The sequence below is a fragment of the Salmo salar genome, chromosome ssa14 (genome assembly GCF_905237065.1).
Source record: "Salmo salar chromosome ssa14, Ssal_v3.1, whole genome shotgun sequence".
In the NCBI taxonomy this organism is placed as follows: Eukaryota; Metazoa; Chordata; class Actinopteri; order Salmoniformes; family Salmonidae; genus Salmo; species Salmo salar.
The window spans coordinates 6,734,148-6,759,877 of NC_059455.1; the positions used below are offsets into that span (position 1 = coordinate 6,734,148).

Sequence of the window (25,730 nt, forward strand, 5' to 3'; positions counted from 1 at the left end):
TTTCCCCAAAATTTTATTTAGTTTAGTCACATAATTTCTTAATTTGCAGTACGTTTGCCAATCGATTGGGCTGCCAAACTTATTTGCCATACCTTTTGCCTCATCCCTCTCAACCATAAAATATTTCAATTCCTCATCAATCCAAGGGGACTTAACCTGTTAGGGCTAGGGGGCAGTATTGACACGGCTGGATAAAAAACATACCCGATTTAATCTGGTTACCACTCCTACCCAGTAACTAGAATATGCATATACTTATTACATATGGATAGAAAACACCCTAAAGTTTCTAAAACTGTTTGAATGGTGTCTGTGAGTATAACAGAACTCAAATGGCAGGTCAAAACCTGAGAGATTCCTTTACAGGAAGTGGCCTGTCTGACCATTTCTTGAACTTCTTTTCCATCTCTATCTTTTACTAAGGATCTCTGCTCTAACGTGACACTTCCCACGTCTTCCATAGGCGCTCAGAGCCCGGGAAAAAACAGAATGTCGTCATTCCAGCCCCAGGCTGAAACACATTATCGCCTTTCTCAAGTGGCCGATCAAGGGACTCTGGGCTTATGCGCGTGACCCGACCGCCCCCGCCTTTGTGATTTTTTCCTCTGTTTGCCGAAAAGGAGATTCCCTGTCGGAATATTATCGCTTTCTACGAGAAAAATGGCGTAAAAATTGATTTTAAACAGCGGTTGACACGCTCGAAGTACGGTAATGGAATATTTAGAATTTTATTGTCACGAATTGCGCCATGCGCGCGACACTTCTTTACCATTTCGGATAGTGTCTGGAACGCACAAACAAAACGCCGCTATTCGGATATAACGATGGATTATTTTGGACCAAACCAACATTTGTTATTGAAGTAGCAGACCTGGGAGTGCATTCTGACGAAGACAACAAAAGGTAATCAAACTTTTATAATAGTAAATATGATTATGGTGAGTGCTAAACTTGCCGGGTGTCTAAATAGCGAGCCCGTGATGCCTGGGCTATGTACTTAGAATATTGCAAAATGTGCTTTCACCAAAAAGCTATTTTAAAATCGGACATAACGAGTGCATAGAGGAGGTCTGTATCTATAATTCTTAAAATAATTGTTATGCTTTTTGTGAACGTTTATCGTGAGTAATTTAGTAAAATGTTAGCGAATTCCCCGGAAGTTTGCGGGGGTATGCTAGTTCTGAACGTCACATGCTAATGTAAAAAGCTGGTTTTTGATATAAATATGAACTTGATTGAACAAAACATGCATGTATTGTATAACATAATGTCCTAGGTGTGTCATCTGATGAAGATCATCAAAGGTGAGTGCTGCATTTAGCTGTCTTCTGGGTTTTGGTGACATTATATGCTGGCTTGAAAAATGGGTGTCTGATTATTTCTGGCTTGGTACTCTGCTGACATAATCTAATGTTTTGCTTTCGTTGTAAAGCCTTTTTGAAATCGGACAGTGTGGTTAGATTAACGAGAGTCTTGTCTTTAAATAGCTGTAAAATAGTCATATGTTTGAGAAATTGAAGTAATAGGATTTTTAAGGTTTTGAAAATCGCGCCACAGGCTGCAAGTGGCTGTGTAAGAATCACTACAAAACGTATTGTATGACCTCTTTAACTTCTATGGGCTACGTGGGACGACGCTATGACAACAAAATGTCATAATTCAACTTTCTCAAACATACAACTATTTTACACCATTTTAAAGATACACTTCTCCTTGATGTAACCACATTGTCCGATTTCAAAAAGGCTTTACAGCGAAAGCAAAACATTAGATTATGTTAGGAGAGTACATAGACAAAAATAATCACACAGCCATTTTCCAAGCAAGGACATGTGTCAATAAAACACAAAACCCAGCTAAATGAAGAATTAACCTTTGACGTTCTTCATCAGATGACACTCCTAGGACATTATGTTACACAATACATGTATGTTTTGTTCGATAAAGTTCATATTTATATCCAAAAACAGCATTTTACATTGGCGCGTGATTTTCAGAAAATGTATTCCCACCAAAACTTCCGGTGAACGTGCACATCAATTTACAAAAATACTAATCATAAACGTTGACAAAATATATAACAATTATTTGAAGAATTATAGATAGACTACCCCTGGATGCAACCGCTGTGTCAGATTTTAAAATAGCTTTACGGAGAAAGCACATTTTTCAATATTCAGCCATCACGGTGAGCTATTCAGACACCCTCCAAATTCGGGGCAACCTAAACTCAGAATTAGTATTAGAAATATTCTCTTACCTTTGCTGATCTTCGTCAGAATGCACTCCCAGGGCTGCTACTTCCACAAGAAATGTTGTTTTTGTTCGAAATAATCCATATTTATGTACAAATACCTCCGTTTTGTTCGTGCGTACAGATCACTTATCCAAAGGCATAACGCGCGAGCGCGGAACGAGAGACGAAAAGTCAAAATGTTCCATTCCCGTACTTAGAAGCATGTCAAACGCTGTTAAAAATCAATCTTTATGGTATTTTTAACGTCAAATTGCGATAATATTCCAACCGGACAATAGCGTATTGTCGTGTCTTTGGTTATGCCGGATTAAGTGATATGACATGCTAACCTATAAAATTCCTTCTCTAATTAATATTACCTGATTAAGCTAATCATGTAAATGTAATTAACTAGAAAGTCGGGGCACCACGGAAGAACGTTTATAGAGCCGTTATCTTCCGAATAAACTCTTAAAATACTTAGTAATACTTTACATTGGTAGCAGTCAATATTAACCCTTATCTTATTTTCAGTCTCATAATGAAAGTTGTAAATTCTTGGCTATCTTCACGAACCCTGGCTAACAAGTTGAATCAGCAATACCAAATTGGGTTTAATTATTTATTTACTAAATACCTAAACTAATCACACAGAATTACATATACACAGAATACAAATGATGTCATACAGAAAACGTCCTGGTGGACGGAACCTGTATGATGTCTGGTTACACAAAGGAAGGGGGTTGGGCTTGAATGAAAGAGCGGGAAGATTTAGGAACAAAGAAACAGCAGCTATGCTATCGTAAATACATTATCTTATGCATTCTAAATTACCGCCCATTTGGAAAAGGAAAATGCAATAAATATTTACTCTGAGCTGCGCTTCGGTAGATTGGTCGTAGATGCTGGCCGGGTTGGCCAACAGATCTTCCTGTCCTCGGAAGAATGTCTCTGGTGGTAAATTGTATACGTGGTGGTATCTTCGTCCGTCTGTTAGACTGGATCCGTCGCCCGTCCTTTCCTAGCCCCCGTCTACAGCAGCCGCTGCTAACTCAACGGCTAGGAAGTATCACTTCTGTAGTGAATAAGCTCAAAGTTCATACCATTCGCCACCAAAGCTCACGCCGAGGTTGGCTTAGTTCTGTACTTGACATGTGTCCTTCTAACGTAGAGGCTGCAGACCTCACGTACTGGAACCACCGTGGTTATCTTTTCGTCAAAGGCTTATATAGTGGAGAGGAGGAAGGATGTGTTTCATCGTTTATAACCCCTGTCTCTTCACAGGGGTGGGCCACTGATCAAGCAGGGCACTTTCCTTATGAAAACACAATTCTCTCATTTGGAAGCTAAAATTACATTTAATCTCCTAACAAACAATTTCAATATCAAACATTTCAATTGCATAACAATTCCATGTGACTCTGATAACTAGAGGGTGTATACTTTCCCAGGTACAGTTTATGTCATCCTGTCATCACTCATAATGTCTCAGATGACAACCGAACTGACATACATACTCATTACGTTCCCAGGCATATTTCCAACTGGTTTTATTACCAAAATATGGTTCCTTTTCCCCATTTGTTTGATGTTCCCAGACTCTCTATATTTAACACAGGCTATTCAAGTCCTTCAGTAGGGTCAGAGAGGGGAAGGGAGAAAGGTATTTATGGGGGGGGAGTCATAAACCTTACCCACAGGCCAACGTCATGACAGTCCCCCCATGTTGGGTTCAATTTTGCGATTAAACTGCATGTTGTAAACCAACATAAAAATGAACGTGGGTTGTGGATCATCGTTGTGGTCCCCATCTGGCGGTCGACCCGGGTAGGGTGTCTGCAAATGAAGAAGTCCGGTCCAAGGCTGGGCAGCAGATGTCCAGTTGGTGGTTGCTATTGCAGTCCCCCCTCTGGTGGTCGACCCGGGTAGGGTCTCTGCAAATAAAGAAGTCCGTTCCATGGCTCGGCAGCGGATGTCCGGATTGGGATCGCCGTTCCGGACCCGTCGTCTGGTCGTCCAGACTGGAATATCTGGGCAGTAACTTAGGCAGATGTTAACAACGCACGCACACACACTCATGAAATATATCATTACATTTCCTCCCAAATGAGCGGCGTTGTGGCACTAACTGATGGTTGTATGGGGGAGTTGTTTATGGCTTTATCACTTTCTATGTGCCGAAGAAAATGAAACAAAATGAATGAAAGCATAAACAAAACAAAATATAGTTATGCCACCTTAATCATCTAATTGGACTGTATTCTATCTACGTCCATGGTCTTGTCAAAATGACCCTATCATGGCATTGTCTAATGTCATATTTAGGGCTTTCCTAATTTGCGGGGTGGCGCTTAGGGTACTATCCTAAGTTGACAACTATATGATAAGTCTACAGCTGTAAGGCACTAGTTTTGGGCAGTCTACAGGGATGACCTATGGACTTCTGGTTAGAAAACTGGTGAGTGCTGTAGAGTCAAAGGCCTAGAAGTAAATGTTCAACTTTAGTAAGGCTGGTATTTTGCTTGGACCCTTAAGTGATCCTAGCATAACCCTAATTGGATGTTCCGTTGTGCATGTGCGTTTATGCTTACACAATCATGCATGTCAAGGGAAGAAAACCAAGTATACTGGCAGATTACAACTTGTTCAGAATGAGTGTGATGTAGTTAGGTAATTTTCAGGTCAATGCCTGGAGGTCAGTCAGAATTGGTGTCAAGGGAGTCTGTAGTAGTTTTTCTACAAGTCACTGTGTCTTCCACTATTGTAGTGGCAGTAGGTATGAAGTCTATTTCATAGCTATGTTATCCACGGAGGAGCTAACCTCACGACGGAAGTACTCTAAGTATTAGACCAGTCGTACGTGGTGTGATCATGGTTCATGACTTCTAATAATTTTCCTCCTGAATGGAGGGTCCTATTTATTAGTGACATGTGTGTTAACCATTGGAAGAGTGCACTGGAGATTCCCCTCCACGCGTTGCACTCTGAGTGACTCCTATGTCGCTATTATCAATAGCAATTTAACTTGTGAGGTTACTAATCCTCTTACTGAGTGTTGCTGGACTGACTGTGGTATTGGTACTGGTATTCAAGGGGTCCAGTTGTCCTACCGATTTATTCTGAAATATTATCTACCGGAACACATGATTGGAGCATATTACTAGTTGTATTGTAGTTGAACCTACACATGGCAAGGAATGATTATTGTTGCCATTTGTTTTGGAGGTGGACAAGTCCATTGGACTTCCTTTACGACCAGTGTGGTACACCTCAGTACTATCTTAGATGTGTTCTAAGATAATCCCCGTCTAGGGGCCTGTCTGCTCCTCACTGTTCTCATAGGGGAGTTTACAACTAGATTTGATTTATGCTCTGGTGGCCTCGTACGGTGTTGTCCGTAGTCTCGACCCCCCCACCGGCCTTTGTGTCTCGGGACCCCCCCACCAGCGGGTGGTGTTGGTGTCCGAGGCGCAAACGAAAAGGTCGGACCCTATGTACGAGTTGTCAGTGGCCGCGTTATTATGAGAATGGCTGTAACCTTTCAACCAAATCTCTTGGTGTTTGTGCTTCAAAGCACTCAGTGGCTGTCGAAGTATGTCAGTCACCACCGCGTCCGCGTGTGGCAACCTCTTCAGTACCTGCAAACTGAGACAAGGATATCGGTCTGTGATATCGCAAAGTGTTTCACCAGTGGGAGTCATCGGGTCAGTTGCTGGACTGACGCCATTAGTGTCATTGTAAGGGTTGACAGTCCCCCACAAAGCAGAAGGTGTATCATCGGAAGCAGAGTATACTCTGCGCATTGATGTTTTTCTTGCTGAGACGGCCGCAGTGCTTGCGGAAGTGTCCGAAGGGCAAGAGAAGTTAATCTCAACTACCGTATTGCACGACTGCAAGGAGGAGGGAAGTTGCTCATTCACAGAGACAGCTGGCTCGAAATCATGAAAAGAATGGTCAATCAGATTGGCTGATGGAATGTGTCGAGATATCGTAATATCTCCTTGGATCGGATTCTGCACCAAGAGGTTTCTAAACGTCTTTTTCCCAAGGGGTGCTTTCGACAGATACCCCTCGTGAATGACTGCGTTGCAGCTAGCGTTAGGGGAAGACAGTTTGGTCAGTGGAGAAGGCACTGTGGCCTGTGACCATACCTGGTTGGTTTTCCAATCCATCAATGGGAGTAATCGATCCATCAAGTCTGCTCCAAGTAGCAGGGGTACAGTTTCGAGGCTGGTAACATACACAGGGTGAACGAGCGATACGTTCTTGAAGTGTAGTTTCAGCATGACTCTCAACGTGAGAGGTGAGGTAGTCTGAGTGACCCCTCGAAGTGTAGTTTCGCATCGTTGCACTTTTAACCAACGTTTAGTTGGCTTCAAAGCCCTTTTGAGATCATCAAACAATGTTTGAGAGATAAGTGATATTGTCGCACCCGAATCAATTAGCGCATGATAAGTTAAGCAGTCCTCCAGGACTGTTTCCAGGTATGGCCGTTTAGATTCGTGGTTAGTGGACATATTCCCCACAAATTGGAGTGGTCGTTCGCAACGACGTGATGTGCCCTTTCTGTTCAAGGTGGAAGCAGATTGACTTTTCCGATTTTGAGTGGGCTTGGCTTTAACGAAGCGTTTGACCTTTTTCTTCGCAACTTTTGTATCAGAGTCTACAGACAAAGCCCGGGGGCTTGTTTCTTGATCAAGCGGGCCCTGTGTAGGGTCTTGAATGAGAGCGGGAGAAATTTGAGCTTTAACGTCCTTGCTATGGGTGTTAATTTCTGCGGACCTGGTGTCCGGTAATTCCCCGTCTAGTCCTTGTGACTTATCTTTTACCCTTTTCTCAAATTGTTCTCGCTTTAGTTCTTCCCGTAGTGGGACTTCTGGAGAACATTGGTCTACGTTTTGATCGTCCTTCAACCCTTTGTTACCCTTGTGCTCTGACACTTTGTGTGGGTTAGGTGCAGGAACGTAGCGAACAGGTCGATTGTAGCGGTAGTCGTTTTGAAGGCGACGTACTTTACAGTTATTTCGACCGCGGCGGTTATTGGAATCATGGTTTCGTGGTAGAAACTGTTGTTGTGCGTCAGCTCTCGACGCTCCAATACCTGATAATGCACCCTCTAACTGGAGTGAGTGCTCCTGGTCAAACTTCAAAACCGAGTGGTCAGGGCTCTTAGCGTTGCGAGCTTTTGATGCCTCAAAAGCTGTGCTTGCAAGCTCTCTGAGTTGTAAGATAGGCAAGCCAACGTGGGCTGCAGGGCCCAAGTAGGTAATGAAGGTGGGATACATGTTCGACAGAAACATTTGTTTGAATGGTAACAGCTCTTCCATTCCTGGTTCCGTGAGTAGGCCAAAGTAAGCTGAACGAAGCCTATGATAGAAAGCTTGTGGGTGTTCGTTCCGAGCTTGTTTGACCGTGTTAGCCAGTGAGCTATCGTGTTTGCGAGTCGCAGAACCACTGAATTCTAATATCAAAGCTGTGGCAAGTTTACCGTAGTCATTTATCACGTGTTGCTGTTGTAGACGAATGAACCTTGTCACGTGTCTATTCGACATTCGCTTCAACAGGTAAACCCTGTCAGAACCCGTAGCGTTCGGGTAGCCACCCAACGCGTCCTCTATGTCAGCTAGGAACGTCTCAGTATCGTTTGGCTGACCTGGAACGGGGTCAAAGGTGGGGAAATTCTTGACGAGTTTGTCAAGGTATTCCGCGCCAAGTGGGCGGAGAGGGTTGGCTTCATCCTGTGGAGAAATTGGGGCCGACAGGCCAAGAGGAGAAGCCAAGCTTTAGCTTTGTTGGCCAAGAGGCTCCATATTACTCAGTGCCGAATGGCCAAGAGGAGAAGACTGAGGGACACATGATGGAGGCAATGTCTGAAACCTATCGTCTTCACTCCTCTGAGTACCGGACTCCGGTTGCTTGGATGGGTAGTCATGCTGTAGAGCGTGACCATTCTGGACTTCCTCCAGATGGTACCTAAGGGTGGTCGTCTGCTGCATTGCAGAGTCCACTTGAGCGCTTAGAGTACCAATTTTGGACACGTGAGTGTCACACCTGCTCCTTTCGGTCTCAAACTTATCTGTCATGGTTTGCAGATAGAGGTCTCGAGTACGGAGCGAGAGATTCAGTGATGAGATTTCCTCTGCTTGCTTAGAAATCAATATTTCCATCCTCATCACCTGAGTTCTCTCATCATTCATTTGGTCAGCGACTTCAATAAGTTCTGCTGATTTGTCATCCAGCTTTGTCATTGTGTTCATCAACTGATCGTCTTTGGTCTGCAGAATTTGGAGTAGAACATTGTTACCTTGAGTAACGTTCAACAAAACTGCCTGCATGTTATCAAATTGTGCGCTCCTGTTTATAGATAACTCGACAGATTTATCTAATTTGGAGTGGACTACATCGTATTTAGTTTTGGCTAAATCGAGTTGTTCCTGCAGATGACGATTTTGTTGGAGAGTTTGTGCTCGTTCATCGTCATAAGTATTTGCATTTACTTTTAATTCTTCCGATTTCAAACGCAGTTCCTCGGCTAGCAGAATGTTTTCATTTCCTGCTTTTGTCAATAGTTGCTCAGTTCTCTCCACCTGTGCCCTCATGTTAGCCATGTCTTGCACGTGCTTCAGCTGTGCACTGTGGTATTGGACCGATGCCAACCTTTGATGGCGATACATAAGTGCTAAAGTGGAGAGAACCGTCACAAAGCCTGTGTTTGATGGTTGATTTTGGAGAGCGTTCGCAATTTCGGCTGTGTTTTCGCTAATGTCATAATTAGGGTTGGTATCCCTGCTGAGGTCAGAGATCGATCCTTTTATGGGTTGAGGTTCACTAATTAGCGGAGGAGTGGTGACCACCTCCTTTGGTAGCTTGCACATTATTAGAAAAATTTAGAGGAAAAATGTTCCTATTTTTTTTTCAATGTTTGGGTTTGGAAGCTGCAAAGACAAGTTTAATCTATTCATAGATGTTGACGAACCATCAGTACTGTACCAGTAATGTGGAAGTTGGACGTGAATGAATTTGCAAAAGCAAATTGAATTAATTAATCAATGCCAATGATTAATCATACCTGGGTAGGCTATCTGGGTATTCAACTTGAATTAACCTGAGAGGTTGCATCATCCAGGTTAATATGGGAAGTTTAAAAGTGTCTCATTTGATTGCAAGAACATTAAGGTATGTTCAACAATTTAACTTATTAAATTGAATGAGATGATAATCCATACAATCTCCATTGATTGGATATCATAAGTGTAAACAGTAGTTCAAATGTTGGGAACACTCCCCACTATGGTACACTTCTTCCTTGGGCCGAAGCCACATGGGATTTCCGCGGGGGCGGGACTTCTGTCAGTACTGGATTACTGAATGGGTTTTGCAAAAAACTAATTTTACTGATTGATCAATTTGAATGATAAATCAAACCTGTATAGGCTATTTGGGATTTAAACTTGAATTAACCTGAGAGGTTTATTCATCTAGTTTAATGTGGAAAAAGATTACAATGTCTCATTTAGAAAACTCATCAATTTGGATATTATTTAAAAGATCCACTTGAGAATGTAAATCTGGCAATTTCACTTATTAGTTCAATTGAATAAGACATCGATATCCGTCTGGATATCACGAGTAACGACTTGAGTGTCACCTGACTAATTCTTCTTGAAGGAAAGTACTGGTGGCTCTTCAGAGGTCCCTGCTGGCACACGCTGAAATCAAACGGAAGTACCCAGGGCGGGACTTTCGTTCCGCAAGTCGGATGAATTACAATGTGGCACAAAACAAAATGGCTGTTTTCCCTTTTGTTAGCTTAGCATCTCGAGCAAGCTAATCCTACTTTTTGCATATTTCAGCATAACATAGGATTCCCTTGGCAAGGGAAAGGTTTTACTCATAACGTATTATGTTCAAACCCTTTTCGGCGATATTTGACGATGTTTTAACCGGAACTCGCGGCAAACAACGAAATGCACCGTGGTCTACTCGCATCGAAACGCGAGAGATACAGAGAGATACTTATCGCTGGTCAAGCTAATCTCTCCTAAATTTCAATCGGATGGCTCTTTGTCCTCGCTCGAGAAATTAATAATGACCTAGCCAACACGCGTCTGAAACGTGCGAGGCAGAAATAGCCCAGCGTTTGGCCAAACGCGCTATTTCTCAGATAGCTTTATCAGCCCTCATACAGAACTGTATAGCTTATGCTCGCCACTGACTACCTCAGAGCACAACACGGAGGCGATTCTCCAGAGCACACACGCACCAATAATTCCGGTCTACAATTCCCATAATGTATATAATAAACTTGGTATATTATGTAATCTGCTTTTCAATTTTATATAGGCTGAATCAAAATGAAAGCTTCATCCTATTTTAGATTCCTCGCACGGGGGCTCCAAATGTCGTGTCTTTGGCTATGTCGGATTAAGTGATATGACATGCTAACCTATAAAATTCTTTCTCTAATTAATATTACCTGATTAAGCTAATCATGTAAATGTAATTAACTAGAAAGTCGGGGCACCACGGAAGAACGTTTATAGAGCCGTTATCTTCCGAATAAACTCTTAAAATACTTAGTAATACTTTACATCGGTAGCAGTCAATATTAACCCTTATCTTATTTTCAGTCTCATAATGAAAGTTGTAAATTCTTGGCTATCTTCACGAACCCTGGCTAACAAGTTGAATCAGCAATACCAAATTGGGTTTAATTATTTATTTACTAAATACCTAAACTAATCACACAGAATTACATATACACAGAATACAAATGATGTCATACAGAAAACGTCCTGGTGGACGGAACCTGTATGATGTCTGGTTACACAAAGGAAGGGGGGTTGGGCTTGAATGAAAGAGCGGGAAGATTTAGGAACAAAGAAACAGCAGCTATGCTATCGTAAATACATTATCTTATGCATTCTAAATTACCGCCCATTTGGAAAAGGAAAATGCAATAAATATTTACTCTGAGCTGCGCTTCAGTAGATTGGTCGTAGATGCTGGCCGGGTTGGCCAACAGATCTTCCTGTCCTCGGAAGAATGTCTCTGGTGGTAAATTGTATACGTGGTGGTATCTTCGTCCGTCTGTTAGACTGGATCCGTCGCCCGTCCTTTCCTAGCCCCCGTCTACAGCGGCCGCTGCTAACTCAACGGCTAGGAAGTATCACTTCTGTAGTGAATAAGCTCAAAGTTCATACCATTCGCCACCAAAGCTCACGCCGAGGTTGGCTTAGTTCTGTACTTGACATGTGTCCTTCTAACGTAGAGGCTGCAGACCTCACGTACTGGAACCACCGTGGTTATCTTTTCGTCAAAGGCTTATATAGTGGAGAGGAGGAAGGATGTGTTTCATCGTTTATAACCCCTGTCTCTTCACAGGGGTGGGCCACTGATCAAGCAGGGCACTTTCCTTATGAAAACACAATTCTCTCATTTGGAAGCTAAAATTACATTTAATCTCCTAACAAACAATTTCAATATCAAACATTTCAATTGCATAACAATTCCATGTGACTCTGATAACTAGAGGGTGTATACTTTCCCAGGTACAGTTTATGTCATCCTGTCATCACTCATAATGTCTCAGATGACAACCGAACTGACATACATACTCATTACGTTCCCAGGCATATTTCCAACTGGTTTTATTACCAAAATATGGTTCCTTTTCCCCATTTGTTTGATGTTCCCAGACTCTCTATATTTAACACAGGCTATTCAAGTCCTTCAGTAGGGTCAGAGAGGGGAAGGGAGAAAGGTATTTATGGGGGGGGGGTCATAAACCTTACCCACAGGCCAACGTCATGACAGTATTCATTCAAGAAGAAAAAGAAGGAACGGCGTGCTCGCGCAGATCCAATCCCTTCGTTGCCAGGCAGACCACTCAGTAACTGAATTCCTATTATCTGCCCAGTGACAGGAGAATGCTCAAACCACTTTCTGGAGGCTTTAGACAGCCAATGGAAGCCTTAGGAAGTGCAACGTCACCCCACAGACACTGTAGCTTCGATAGAGAATCAAAAGAAGAACTACAATTCTCAGACTTTCCACTTCCTGCTTGGATTTTTCTCAGGTTTTTGCCTGCCATATGAGTTCAGTTATACTCACAGACACCATTCAAACAGTTTTAGAAACTTCAGAGTGTTTTCCATCCAAATCTACTAATAATATGCATATTCTAGTTTCTGGGCCAGAGTAGTAACCTGTTTAAATTGGGTACGTTTTTCATCCGGCCATGAAAATACTGCCCCCTAGCCCAGACAGGTTAACACTATATTAGGCCCAGCCTTTGGAACTTTGGATTTCCTAGATATGGCTACAATATTGTGGTCAGTACATCCTATGAATTGTAATACTGCTTTAAAGCAAATTTCTGCAGCATTAGTAAAGATGTGATCAATACATGTTGATGATTTAATTCCTTTGCTATTTTTAACTACCCTGGTAGGTTGACTTACAACCTGAACCAGGTTGCAGGCACTGGTTACAATTTAGCCATTTAAAAAAAAGTGGTTCTGAATATGTTGTTGCGATGACCGCAACATCGCCCCCGTTGGCATTTCTGTCTTTTCGGTAGTTGTTATAGCCATGTATTGCTGCCATTGTATCACAGATATTATCTAAGTGAGTTCTAGAGATAGTCAGAATATGAATGTCATATGTTACAATAAAGTTATTGACTTCATAAACCTTATTTCTTAGGCTACATATGCTACTATGGGCTATTTTTAGCACTTTTCTGGGTTGCTTTATTGTTTTTAATGCTTTACTGGGAATCTTATCAAAAGTAGACTTGCTCATGTTATTTATATTGGAGCTGATAGTGCACGGTGAGCTGCACACAGTGGACTTCCAACTAGGGAAAGGGGGATACCTAGTCAGTTGTACAACTGAATGCATTCAACTGAAATGTGTCTTCCGCATCCAACAGAGCTACAGTAATTTTGGTACGATGGTACCGGACCTGAAATGATTGGCCGCTTTTTTGAATCTTTCAACGCTTGAATAATTTATTTAAAATCAATTTTCAGAAGTTCTAAGCTAGCCCTCCTGATGTCGTTTGACCCCACATAGACTACGCCAGTGTCAGCTCTCGGCATTTGTCGTAGAACGGTCGGAAGCAGCCGTGTAATGTCCTGTACTCGTGCTCCTGGGTAGTACAGGGTTTTTGCGCTGGGAACTGAGATGTTTCTCACCATAGAGCTGCCGATGATGACAGCTGGTGAAACAGCCGATATAAGTCCTTACCCACTGATTGGAATAGCAAAGATATAAGCAAATGCCTGTATGATTGCCAGACACCTGATTTTGACACTGGAAAAAACCCAAACCGACCATCTTACAATCAATGTGTTAATAGCACGTTGCAAAGCCTCACTCTGGAGAAAATGCAATATACACTACGTGGATCAAAAACTTCATTTTATAAAGACATGGAAACCTTTTATTTCTTTTGTTGAAACCTATACCAGTGTCTGATTATGTACTGAGTACACATTTGTACTCATGTGTCTAGATACATACGTGTGTAGATATACATACATAGACTGAACAAAAATATAAATGCAATATTCAACAATTTCAACATTTTACTGAGTTACAGTTCATATAAGGAAATAAGTCAATTCAAATAAATTAATTAGGACCTAATGTATGACTGGGAATACAGATATGCATGTTGGTCACAGATACCTTTTTAAAAAAATGTAAGGTAAGGGCATGGATCAGAAAACCAGTCAGTATCTGGTGTGACCACTATCTGCCTCATGCAGCGTGACATCTTTGCATAGAGTTGATCAAGCTGTTGATTGTGGCCTGTGGAATGTTGTCCCACTCCTCTTCAATGGCTGTGCGAAGTTTCTGGACATTGGCGGGAACTGGAACCCGCTGTTGTACACGTCGATCCAGAGCATCCCAGTGACATGTATGGTGCGTATGCAGGCCACGGAAGAACTGGGACATTTTCAGCATCCAGCAATTGTGTACAGATCCTTGCAACATGCGAAGGAGATGTGTCCCACTGCATGAGGCAAATGGTGGTCACACCAGATACTGACATGTTTTCTGGTCCACGCACCTACCATTTTTAAGGTATCTGACCAACAGATGCATATCTACATTCCCAGTCATGTGAAATCCATAGATTAGGGCCTAATGAATTTATTTAAATTGACTGATTTCCTTATATGAACTGTAACTCAGTAAATATCTTTGAAATTGTTGCGTTTATATTTTTGCTCAGTGTAAATAAAAACGCCTACATGTTGAAGGGTAGGTGATATGTATATTGGCTACAGCCTCATGTCCAAACCGATGCTGACATGAGGGAGGCTCCAGAAAATGTAGCCAAACTTTAATTAAACTTTTAATTGAATAAATATAGGATAAACGCCAGTCATTTTAGATAATAATTAACAATAACGTCTAAAGGCTTGATTCTGTCGACATACTCGAGGTTCGTTCAGATCAAATGGTTACAAGACCGGAGAGTGAAGGACAGTGCCCGAAGGGCACCTCACATCACCCACCTTGAACGTGAGCGGAGGCAGTCAGCATTTGAAACTATTTAACCATAATCTTAATTGTTTAAAACCTGGACGTTTTATCAAATTTTATGAAGCATGTCTTACTTTGTTTCAAAGTAGCCTAGCTAAAATACAACCATAGAATGTTGAGGGAATTATTTCATAAACACTTAATATGATTTTGATTTTCAAAATCAAAGTTATTTTATGGTCCAGCAGCCAAAGGCACAACCCTAGTCATATTAGTAGCCCTAACAACCCATAGTAGTTGATGCATCTTTAGATTTGCCCTTTTTTATATTCTAACCAATATTTTAATCTCTATCACATGAAACTGCTTGCGCATGTGGTGCGCTTTTGAGAGAACAGTGTTTTCCCGCTAATTGCACTTTGGAAGATACGCCTATAGTTTACAGCCATGCGCACATTTTGAGCTTATAATATGAAATAAAACTTTATAACAATTGTAAGGTAAACGGTCTGATCTGATGCATCAGCCTCATTGCTTTTTTACATTGTTTAATGTAGCGTAGACACTGGGAGTCGAGAAGCAGGTGGTAAGTTTAATATAACAAGAAAGAAATACAACGTAGGATTAGCGTCTAGACATGAACAGAAAACAATACTGACTGGGGAAAGGGAGTGCCAGATAAAGGGGAGGTCCAGGTGTGCCTAATGATGACGCGCAGGTGCGCGTAACGATGAATGCCAGGTGCGCATAGTAAACCGGCAACATCAAATGGAGGGGAGGAGCAGGAGACGATGTGACATTTCATGTGCAGTGGTTGTATGAATTTTGGATTTGTCATCCCAGAACTGTCCCTGAGTCTGTTTTAAACCGTAGACATATAAAGTTAATGTCAAGCAATGAGATGGTTTTCTTTGTGCTTCACTCACCGTTGATTCTCACCCATTGTGGTCTATTTGACAAAAAATATATAAAATCCACAGAATGAGGTTCGGACTTGGTTCATATGCAAAAGTTTCTTGCCCATTCGAAGTGGCTGTATTGGCTAAAAAGCACTGGAAAAGTCCACAACCACCATCTGGGCATTGCACTTTTTTCAAGATGGGAAGGAGCCAGGTGTAGTAAGTACACAAGATCATCGTCTACTCCTCTCTGTTGCTTGTAGGAAAATTGAAGGGGGTCTACAATGTCTCCAACCTTGTTTGGTATGTGGGAGTGGACCAGGCGCCCCTAACGTTTCATTACAGAAACAGGGCTTGTTCCTTTACAGAAAAAGGGCTTGTCCTCTGTAAATAGAAAACAAATTGTGCAGGCTACTTTTATGTCCGTTTTAGATGATGGTGATATTATCTATATGCATGCATCGGCAAACACATTAAACCACTGGATGCTATTTACCATTGTGCACTCAGGTTTATCACGGGTGATAGTTACAAAACTCATCACTGTATCCTATATCAACATGTGGGTTGGGCCTCTCTATCTGTGAGGCGAAAGCAACATGCTCTTTTGTTTATATATAAAGCACTTCTTTTAAAACTACCTCCACATATATCATCATTAATTTCCACTAGATATACTAATTTTAAAACCAGATCACAGATGTGGATTACATTAGAGACTCCTGCGGTCTCCACAGAGTTGGGTAGGACTGCCTTCAGTTCCTTTGCACCTTATTTATGGAACAAACTGCAGATCCAACTTAAGTTAGACACTCTGGTGTCCCTTGCCCATTTCAAAAATGTTATGGAGGATCAATATGATGTTGTCTGTGATTGTTTCTGTTGAATTGTGTCTTTGTTTTGTATGTTTGAAATGTTCTTGTCTGTATGCCTAAAACTGTACATGTCAACATGTTTACACAGGGCACAGCCATAAAAGAGATCCAGGCCTCAGTCTGTTTTCCCTGTTAAAATAAAGATTTTAAAAAATTACGAGAGGTGTTAATGCAACAGGGCGGTAATCATTGAAAACAGCAAGGCAGCTCTTCTTGAGCACTGGGCATACGATGGAACATTTCCACAGAGCTGGCATTGTGTGCTTCCTCAGTGAGCGATTGAACAGCTCAGAGAACAAATCTGACAATTCCTTGTGACAGGATTTCAGAACATGGTTGCTGATGTTACCCTGGCCAATCAATACTGTCAACGCAGTCTCACAGTCCTGCGCTGGAGGTGTCATTCCAATGTTTGACTGATTTAGAGACCACTCCCTCCCTCTGTAGACTTGTAGGCATGGTTAATATTGCTGAAGCAAAGATAAATTGTTTTACTACCCCTTGTAGCAAATTGCTGATACGAAGGCAGCACCTTTCCGTGCGTACAGCTGTTGAAATCACCCAGTATTAATACAGGGGAGTCCGGTGATTGACTATGCGCTACACACATGATGTGATAAAATCTGCTGTGTGACATTGGCTGAGGGTGGAATATATTGATGGGGGGGGAAAAATAGATAGTTACATATTGAAATATTATTTTTGACGCTATATCGTATCATATCCTTTTGACAATATCGCAATATTTATTTTGCGCTAGTCGGCTGTACCAACACTGGTATTTTTCATCCTAAAGATTGTTCACCATCTTCTTTTGAAATAGTGACCCAACATGTTTTCAGTACATTTATTTCTGACTGATCAAAACTCATTTTCTCATGCTCTCTCGTCTCAATGCAGCAGACATAATGTTTGGAACATCAAATGGCAATAAAATGGCAGTATCAATACATATACAAACGCAATAATTAAAATACAAATCATATCAGCACCTAAGTATCGTGATAACATCATATCGTGAGGTCCCTGGCAATTCCCAGCCCTAGTGGAATATAGGGCCCTTAGTGTACAAAACATTTGGAACACCTGCTCTTTCGATGGCATAGACTGAACAGGTGAATCCAGGTGACGTCCCTGGTACCACCATTACCGTACCTCAATTCCATCTGGAAAAGTTTGCATTTCACCACTTCATTTAACTTCTCAAAGTATTGGCATACAGGACTTTGCTGCTGTTGCATGCCCTTCGCTAACATTTTTCCAACTTAACGCATTAGGTATTTGTTTAATTGAAATTGTCCCTTTATGATGATGATCGGGACCTGTTAGTGGTAGTTTTGTGATAACTGCAATGTGACTTTCACGGTTTGGGATTTTTTCTTAACGTTAACGTTTTCATGTTTAAACGTTCACACATCTAATATGTGTGTGTGTTCCTCACTCACCGGAGTCGTCCGTCCTGGGCCGCCGCCCCCCCAGGGATGACCTTGGTGATGAAGATGCTGGGGTCTTCACCGATGTGGGGGTTGTCCGTTCCCCCCGCGATACTGAAACCCAGCCCAGAGTTACCCTGGAGAAACCAAACAAAACATAATTCACTACTTTCCAAGACACACAAACACACTTTCTCCATAAGCATCTTTATGTCTTTGAAAAGCGCTATATAAATCCCATGTCAACTATAACAACAATTACAAACTGCTACTGCATACAACAGATTTGTTTGTGCAGTCTTGCCTACTCCTAAGGTTTATTGTTACGCCACTGTTTGTGCGGTCTTACCAAGTTTTACGGTCATGCAAGACGAGTTGGCAAGACAGCACAAAACAGATCTGGGACCAGGCTAATTTCCAAATGGTCAACAAGCATTTACAACAAAGTGGCAGTATTATCACACGATAAAACACACCAAACCAGTAGGAGCACACAGAGTGCGTTGTTACTTAGAAATGGCAGCGGGCGCAGGGGATAAGAGCTCCCAGGGAGACAGCTTGCGGAGAGGCGAGCATTTTTTATTTTCGCTATGCTAATAATACCGTGCACTTGAGAGTACAGCTGAAATGGGTCACGCAAAAGAAAAAAAGGAACATAACAAAAATACATCACCACGGGCGCGTTGGGAGGATTAAGACATGGGGCTACATAATGCAAGAGTGCACAAAGCAACAAAATGCGTATTATGCCAGAGACATGGTCTGAGTCCTAAATGGCACCCTATTCCCTTTATAGTGCTCATATATTGGGAATATGGTGCCATTTGGGATCCAACCTTGGAGTGTGTCAGACTTGAGTGGAACATTGGAGAGACTGGAGGAGTGTACTACACAAGAGAGCTGGCTGTTTGATACAGGATAACTTGAGAGGAGAGAACATTATGGTCCTGATGGTGCTGTATTATACGAGCAGTGTTGGGGTCAGTTCCATTTCCACTCAATTCCGAGAGACGAATTGCAATGTAATTACCAAATTGAATAAATCCCCTGAATTATCTGAATAGAAAAATGGAATTCATACAGACCCTGCATACTCGAGCTGTGAGTAGGGCTGTTACGGTGACCGTATTACCACCACACCAGCGGTCACGAGTCTAGACAACAGTCAAATTCCACATAACCGTTTAGTCATGGTAATTAGGCTTCTCTAAGCTCTGATGCTGCTGATAGTCATTAGTCGCCCACCAAACTTGCTAACTGTCTGGTACTCAGCACTATATTGTCCCTCTAATCACTCTGATATCAATGCAAATGTCATTGAAAATCAAATCAAACACTTATACCCTGACTACACCGCTCGCGTTGCAAAATAAATGTAGGAATCTATATTATTCAATTATTGCACCCACACTGTTCGCGCGAGCCAATGAGCGTCTGCGTTGCCAAGGGCTAAAACAGAAGTCAGTTCTATTTGTGACGCAGATCGCGTTGCATGTCCTGCCTCTCCAATCTCCTCATTGGTTTATAGAAGCAGGTACCCACGTGCCATCTCCTCATTGGTTATAACCATGTGGGTGACTGAAAGACAAACGAGGTCGGTGGTGGTAATGCACCTAATTTAGGAAAGTTACCAATCGTAATAAAAAGTCCAGAGAAGAAAAGGTCTGGAAGGAGGAGAGATGACTAGAAACGATTCGGTTGACCATGTTATGTGTGGATTAATTGTCGGAGTAGAGGACCTTGTGCATTTCAGGTAAAATAACAACTCAATGTTTTTATCCCAGGACAAATTAGCTAGCAACAGCAAGCTAGCTAAATAGGACAAATTAGCTAGCAAGTGCAAGCTAGCTAGCTAAATTGCCATAAATGTTTAATGCTTTTCGACCTGTCCCCAAATTACTGTAATTGGTTCAGAGTTTGTTTTGATATTTTAACCTTCATGTCGTGATCGCATTTGGTGTGGGGGCACAAAATACATTTCTGCACGATGGTGCGCACGCGCACAGGCGATTTGGGTTCCGTGTTGAGAACCCATGAGCTCATATTGCGCAACATTTCCATAGGCTACGCAATTGCCTGAGAACCTCTATTTAAAAGAGGAGGATACCATCAGCTTTCTATAGTCTAGGCCTACTATATTTATTTCTCAACTTTCTTAACATTAAGCACATTGATTATTTTTACAACAGGAGTATAGCCTACCTGGCTGGCATGAAAATGAACCCCGCGAAAAGCATACTCCATTTACTATTTAAGTGCATAGATGACATGTATTGTTTTCCGCTGCCCCTGTTTTGATACAAGTGCATGATAATGGTCAATTGTAAATCAAAACGAATTTCACACATATATTATTTAGTATATGTAAAGACAATATTAAATCAAGAATAGTGTAATGGCGGACAATATTAGCCTATCACTTGTGAATGACGCCCAGCTTAAGGCAAACAGCGCATTTTGTTTTTGCAACTTTTACAAATCATAGTCGCACATCGCCTAGCCCATAAGCTTATACATTTTAACCTGTTAGGGCTAGGGGGCAGCATTTGCACGTCTGGATAAAAAAAATGTACCCGATTTAATCTGGTTACTAATCCTACCCAGTAACTAGAATATGCATATACTTATTATATATGGATAGAAAACACTCTAAAGTTTCTAAAACTGTTTGAATGGTGTCTGTGAGTATAACAGAACTCATTTGGCAGGCAAAACCCTGAGACATTTTCTGACAGGAAGTGGATACCTGATGTGTTGTATTGACTTTAAACCTATCCCATTGAAAAACACAGGGGCTGAGGAATATTTTGGCACTTCCTATTGCTTCCACTAGATGTCACCAGCCTTTACAAAGTGTTTTGAGTCTTCTGGAGGGAGATCTGACCGAACAAGAGCCATGGAACGATGATGTCCCATTAGACACCTGGCGCGCGAGTTCATGTTGGGTACCCTCGTTCCAATACGTTATAAAAGAGTATGCATTCGTCCACCTTGAATATTATTCATGTTCTGGTTAAAAAAGGCCCTAATGATTTATGCTATACAACGTTTGACATGTTTGAACGAACGGAAATATATTTTTTCCCCTCGTTCATGACGAGAAGTCCGGCTGGCTTAGATCATGTGCTAACAAGACGGAGATTTTTGGACATAAATGATGAGCTTTTTTGAACAAAACTACATTCGTTATGGACCTGTGATACCTGGAAGTGACATCTGATGAAGAGAATCAAAGGTAATGGATTATTTACATAGTATTTTCGATTTTAGATCTCCCCAACATGACGTCTAGTCTGTATCGCAACGCGTATTTTTCTGGGCGCAGTGCTCAGATTATTGCAAAGTGTGATTTCCCAGTAAGGTTATTTTTAAATCTGGCAAGTTGATTGCGTTCAAGAGATGTAAATCTATAATTCTTTAAATGACAATATAATATTTTACCAATGTTTTCTAATTTTAATTATTTAATTTGTGACGCTGACTTGACTGCCGGTTATTGGAGGGAAACGATTTCCTCAACATCAATGCCATAGTAAAACGCTGTTTTTGGATATAAATATGAACTTGATAGAACTAAAAATGCATGCATTGTCTAACATAATGTCCTAGGAGTGTCATCTGATGGAGATTGTAAAAGGTTAGTGCATCATTTTAGCTGGTTTTATGGTTTTGGTGACCCTGTCTTTGACTTGACAAAACATTACACACAACTCTTGTAAATGTACTGTCCTAACATCCTCTAAATTTATGCTTTCGCCGTAAAACCTTTTTGAAATCGTAAAACGTGGTTAGATTAAGGAGATGTTTATCTTTCAAATGGTGTAAAATAGTTGTATTTTTGAAAAATTAGAATTTTGACATTTATTTGGATTCAAATTTGCCGCTCTTGAAATGCACCTGCTGTTGATGGAGTGCACCACGGGTGGCACGCTAGCGTCCCACCTAGCCCATAGAGGTTAATAAGGTTTGTATCACAACTAAAGCGCCAAATAACTTCTTAAAATGAAGAACATTAATCCGCTTTACAATGGGTGTAGAGCCTAAATGACATACATACGCAGCGCGTGAGTTTTAAGTTTGGGGAAAATAATTTTCACCATAAAAAAAGCACCTTTATAATAAAAGCAATACATGCATAATCACATTTGTGGTCACTTTTGAGAATGGTGTTGTCCTGCTAAAGGAAACATTCGTGTTTAAAGCCTACTGCCTTTATTCGAAGAAATAGCCTAGTAGTTTATCAATATTTTAAGCTAAACGTTCTCATCTGTTGCGTCAGGCTCATTGCTTAAAACAAGTTTTTTGATACTAGTGGAGGTATTCATTTGGAATCTATCGCATCCCACAACTGTCCTAGACTATGTTTGGAATATTTATTTCTCGCACAGAACAGAGTAGCTCAACTTTTGTACTATGGGGATAGTAGATTGACATAGGCTAGCGCTTTTGCTGTTCGTTCGACCAACTCATCTTGTTGGCTTACGAAAAGTAATTGTGGACAGTTCTTCCAATATCTTCAATATGCGCCTCGGAATTGTATAAGTACGTGCACAGTTGTGTCCCCGATGTGTCCATCTTCACTTGTAGCCTGTGAGAAAGACCCTATCACATGACGGAGAGCCATGTGAGTGAAAGGTGCTTTGGCACGCTGACGGGAGAAGGGAATTATAATTATTATATTCAGCCCAAGAGCACAACAGTCACTTTCCGCAAAATACATGGATTTTTTTTAATGGGGCATTACGGCCAGACAAAGGGGATGCAGCCGGGATATTTGAGGCATTATCAAGTGCTTGTCAAATTGTGTGTGAGAGACTGATGAAGTGGGTACAGCCTTCCCAAAAAACAAAGCAGAGATCATGCCGTTCATCAAATTATTTCAAATCCTTGTTAGTCGCATCATGCAGCCTTAGAATGTATTAAAAATCAAAACATTTAGCCCAACATTTGTATCACAAATAAAGTTACATTAATAACTCTAAATTAAGCACATAGTAGTACCTGTGTCTTTGTTAAGCGCTCAACACAAAATAGCAGCATGTGCGCATGTCCCTCAAATTGTTTTGGAGAAAATTTCCTTTCAATATAATTCAGCTATGTTCAATTGTATTCTTCATACTATAAAATAATGACACGGAATTCTAAGTAAATCTTGTCTGCTAAATGAACTAGGGTAGCCCATAGCCATATGGCATAGCCAGATCAGGGCCTAACATAAGGACAACTTGGAGTATGCTATTCTGTTCTTCTGAAATAGACTACATTTTCATCATATCCTGTTTGTTTAGACCTGTTTAAAATAAATAATGGGTTTATTGTGATGGTGTAGGTTATATTAAATGGACTTAAACTTTTTAAAATGTGGATGTTCCAAAGGTCTGTATCAGTGTCTTGTAGGCTCTGTGTGGAAGCCAGGAGATGCTAAATGTGCTTATGTTCATTAACGGTCAATTATCGTGAGACCGGAAGTTATTTGCTTGACAACATTTCATGAACGCAACAGCGCTAGCTGTGAGTGTGTATAATACAAAAGAGATGCAAATTGTACCCTTTGAGGGCCAGCGTGGGTGCAGGCCTTTTCTTCGGGCAAGCAGAAACGCACCCGATTTGACCATATCCTCAATCATAGTCTACAATAAAGACTGATTTGTAAAATGTAGTCTTATTGCTTGGCCGAAGTAAAAGCCTGCACCCACAACGGCCCTCAAAGTGTAAGATACCACCCCCCCCACCACCAATTTGGAGGGCATACCATGTCAGACATGAACATTACACACACGCTACTTTCTAATACAATCGAAAGGACTGTAGTACTTCCATTGTAAGTACGTAAAAGTACTTTACTGTATGTATCTTGTACTGAACCACTTCAATATAGTGACAGAAGAGGACATGTGTTGCTGCTGTGCAAAGAATATGGGTGATTCCCCATATAGTGCATTACTTTTGACCAGGACCCATAGGGCCATTTAGGAAGCAACGGTTGTGAATTAAAACATTTTTTTTAAAGAAAGAGACAGTCCCCTTACCCGTTCGAGCGTGATCTCCTCATATTCATAATCCGCTTCTGTTCCGTTTACCTGGAAGGGGGAGAGGGAATGACACATTTTATCTGCTGAAGTTTGTTAGCTACTAGTGACTACTTGTAACAAGTGACTACTACTAACAGTGACTCCTAAAGAGTCAATGCAGAGCAATGAAGGTTTCACATCTTTCAGAACAAGACATTTCCTCTCCCAAACTGAGCCTTTTTGGTACCTGTTTGTGTTTTCAAGTTCAAAACCTTTATGTCCTCATAAAAGGTACTGTATGTTGAAGGGGAATGTAAAAAAAAAAAGAAAAAAAGATGAGACAAAAGCCTTTCCTCTTCTGTACCACAATTCAAGTGAGATGCACTCGAGCTCTGGAAATACAGAATTTTCAAAAGGAAGACCACCAAAAAATGTGCAACATTTGATGTTACTTCACCTGTGCTATAGACAGTGAGAAAGCCAGGTTGTGTTTGAGATTGACTATATTCCAGTCAGGCTGCACAGTGCACCAGATGTTTAAGTATTTTAGAATGCTATAGTAGTCTGCTGCGCGGCCTGCACAGCCCGACCGTCATGTATAATAGTCCATCTAAAACGCTCCAGGGTGAAGTTTCCGCTAGATCTAGGATCAGCTTCCTCACCCCCAATCCTAACCATATTTTAGAGAAAATGCAAAACTGACCCAAGACCAGCATCTAGGGTAAAATTTCACCCTACACCATCTCAAAACACCAAGACCACAACTGGCTGTATTGACTCCTGCTACCCAGTCAGATGAGTGGACTGGTAAACAGGCGGAATACATTGATAGTGGTAAACGTGTGGGGAGTACTGTGTGTTGTGCCCTTGGTGAGGCACTTAACTGTATCGGTAAGGTCTTAACTAAGCTAGTAAGTCACCAACCTGTACTCTGTCCCCTAAGTCACAAATAGCTAGAACGAATGTGGTTTAGTTTAAATTGACGTAACTGATATGCTGAAGAGGATAATACGTGTAAAAAAGGCATCTGAAATTGAAATTACAGTCCCTAGTATAGTCTTTGGAACTGATAAAGAATAGCTTCTGGAGTCTGTGGAACTACATAGCTAACTATCATGTGTAGGCAGAAGAATTTCCATTCAACCAAATCGACAATAGTGTCAATAGTAATTCCAAAGCCATTTCCTGTCCACTCCCACTGTTCAGCTACCCCCTGAGCTTCTCTCACACACACACACACACCCATGCTGGGCATCCAGTAACATACATGCATACTTAGATAATATTACAGATACAGTATTCATCCATGTATAATAAGTGTGCATATTAGTAGCTACTTATGCCCTCTTACACATATATATGACCTATGTGAAGTACTTTATTCACATGAAGAGCAACATAGACGGTTGCCCACTGTTATTGCGGAAAAATAGGAGGACTCCATCCAGCAAAGTACCTCGAGCAACAGCATTTCCTTAACTGACTTTGGGTTCGTCAAAGGGTAAAGCTTTCGTTAGACTTGCTAGTATGACCCATAGAGACCCTATAATTAAGATTTACGAAATCAAGAAGACAGTCCAAAAAGTGATTTATTAGGGTGGCAATATTCCAGTAACTTTCCCCAGAATCAAGAGTGAATAAGTAGGAAATCAGGAATATTCCAACACAGATTTCTGGAAGACATAAGAATTTTTACATTAACCGTTACTCTCTCGCGGGAATTCCACTAACGGTCCGTATGTAGCTAAACGTAGCTGCTGCTCATTCCATTT

The 25,730-nt window shown here is 41.3% G+C and overlaps 1 protein-coding gene across 35 annotated transcripts in view; it reads right to left on the minus strand.

Moving 5' to 3' along the window:
- LOC106568684 (disks large homolog 1) overlaps positions 1-25,730 on the minus strand; it is a 347,451-nt gene that overhangs the window by 130,753 nt on the left and 190,968 nt on the right. For all 35 annotated transcript variants that reach the window (XM_014139226.2, XM_014139225.2, XM_014139219.2 and 32 more), the window contains 2 exons: positions 23,977-24,027; positions 17,960-18,084 (listed from right to left, as the gene is read on the minus strand). In XM_014139226.2, the coding sequence (XP_013994701.2) occupies positions 17,960-18,084; positions 23,977-24,027 (176 nt within the window). The remainder of the gene's footprint in view (positions 1-17,959; positions 18,085-23,976; positions 24,028-25,730) is intronic.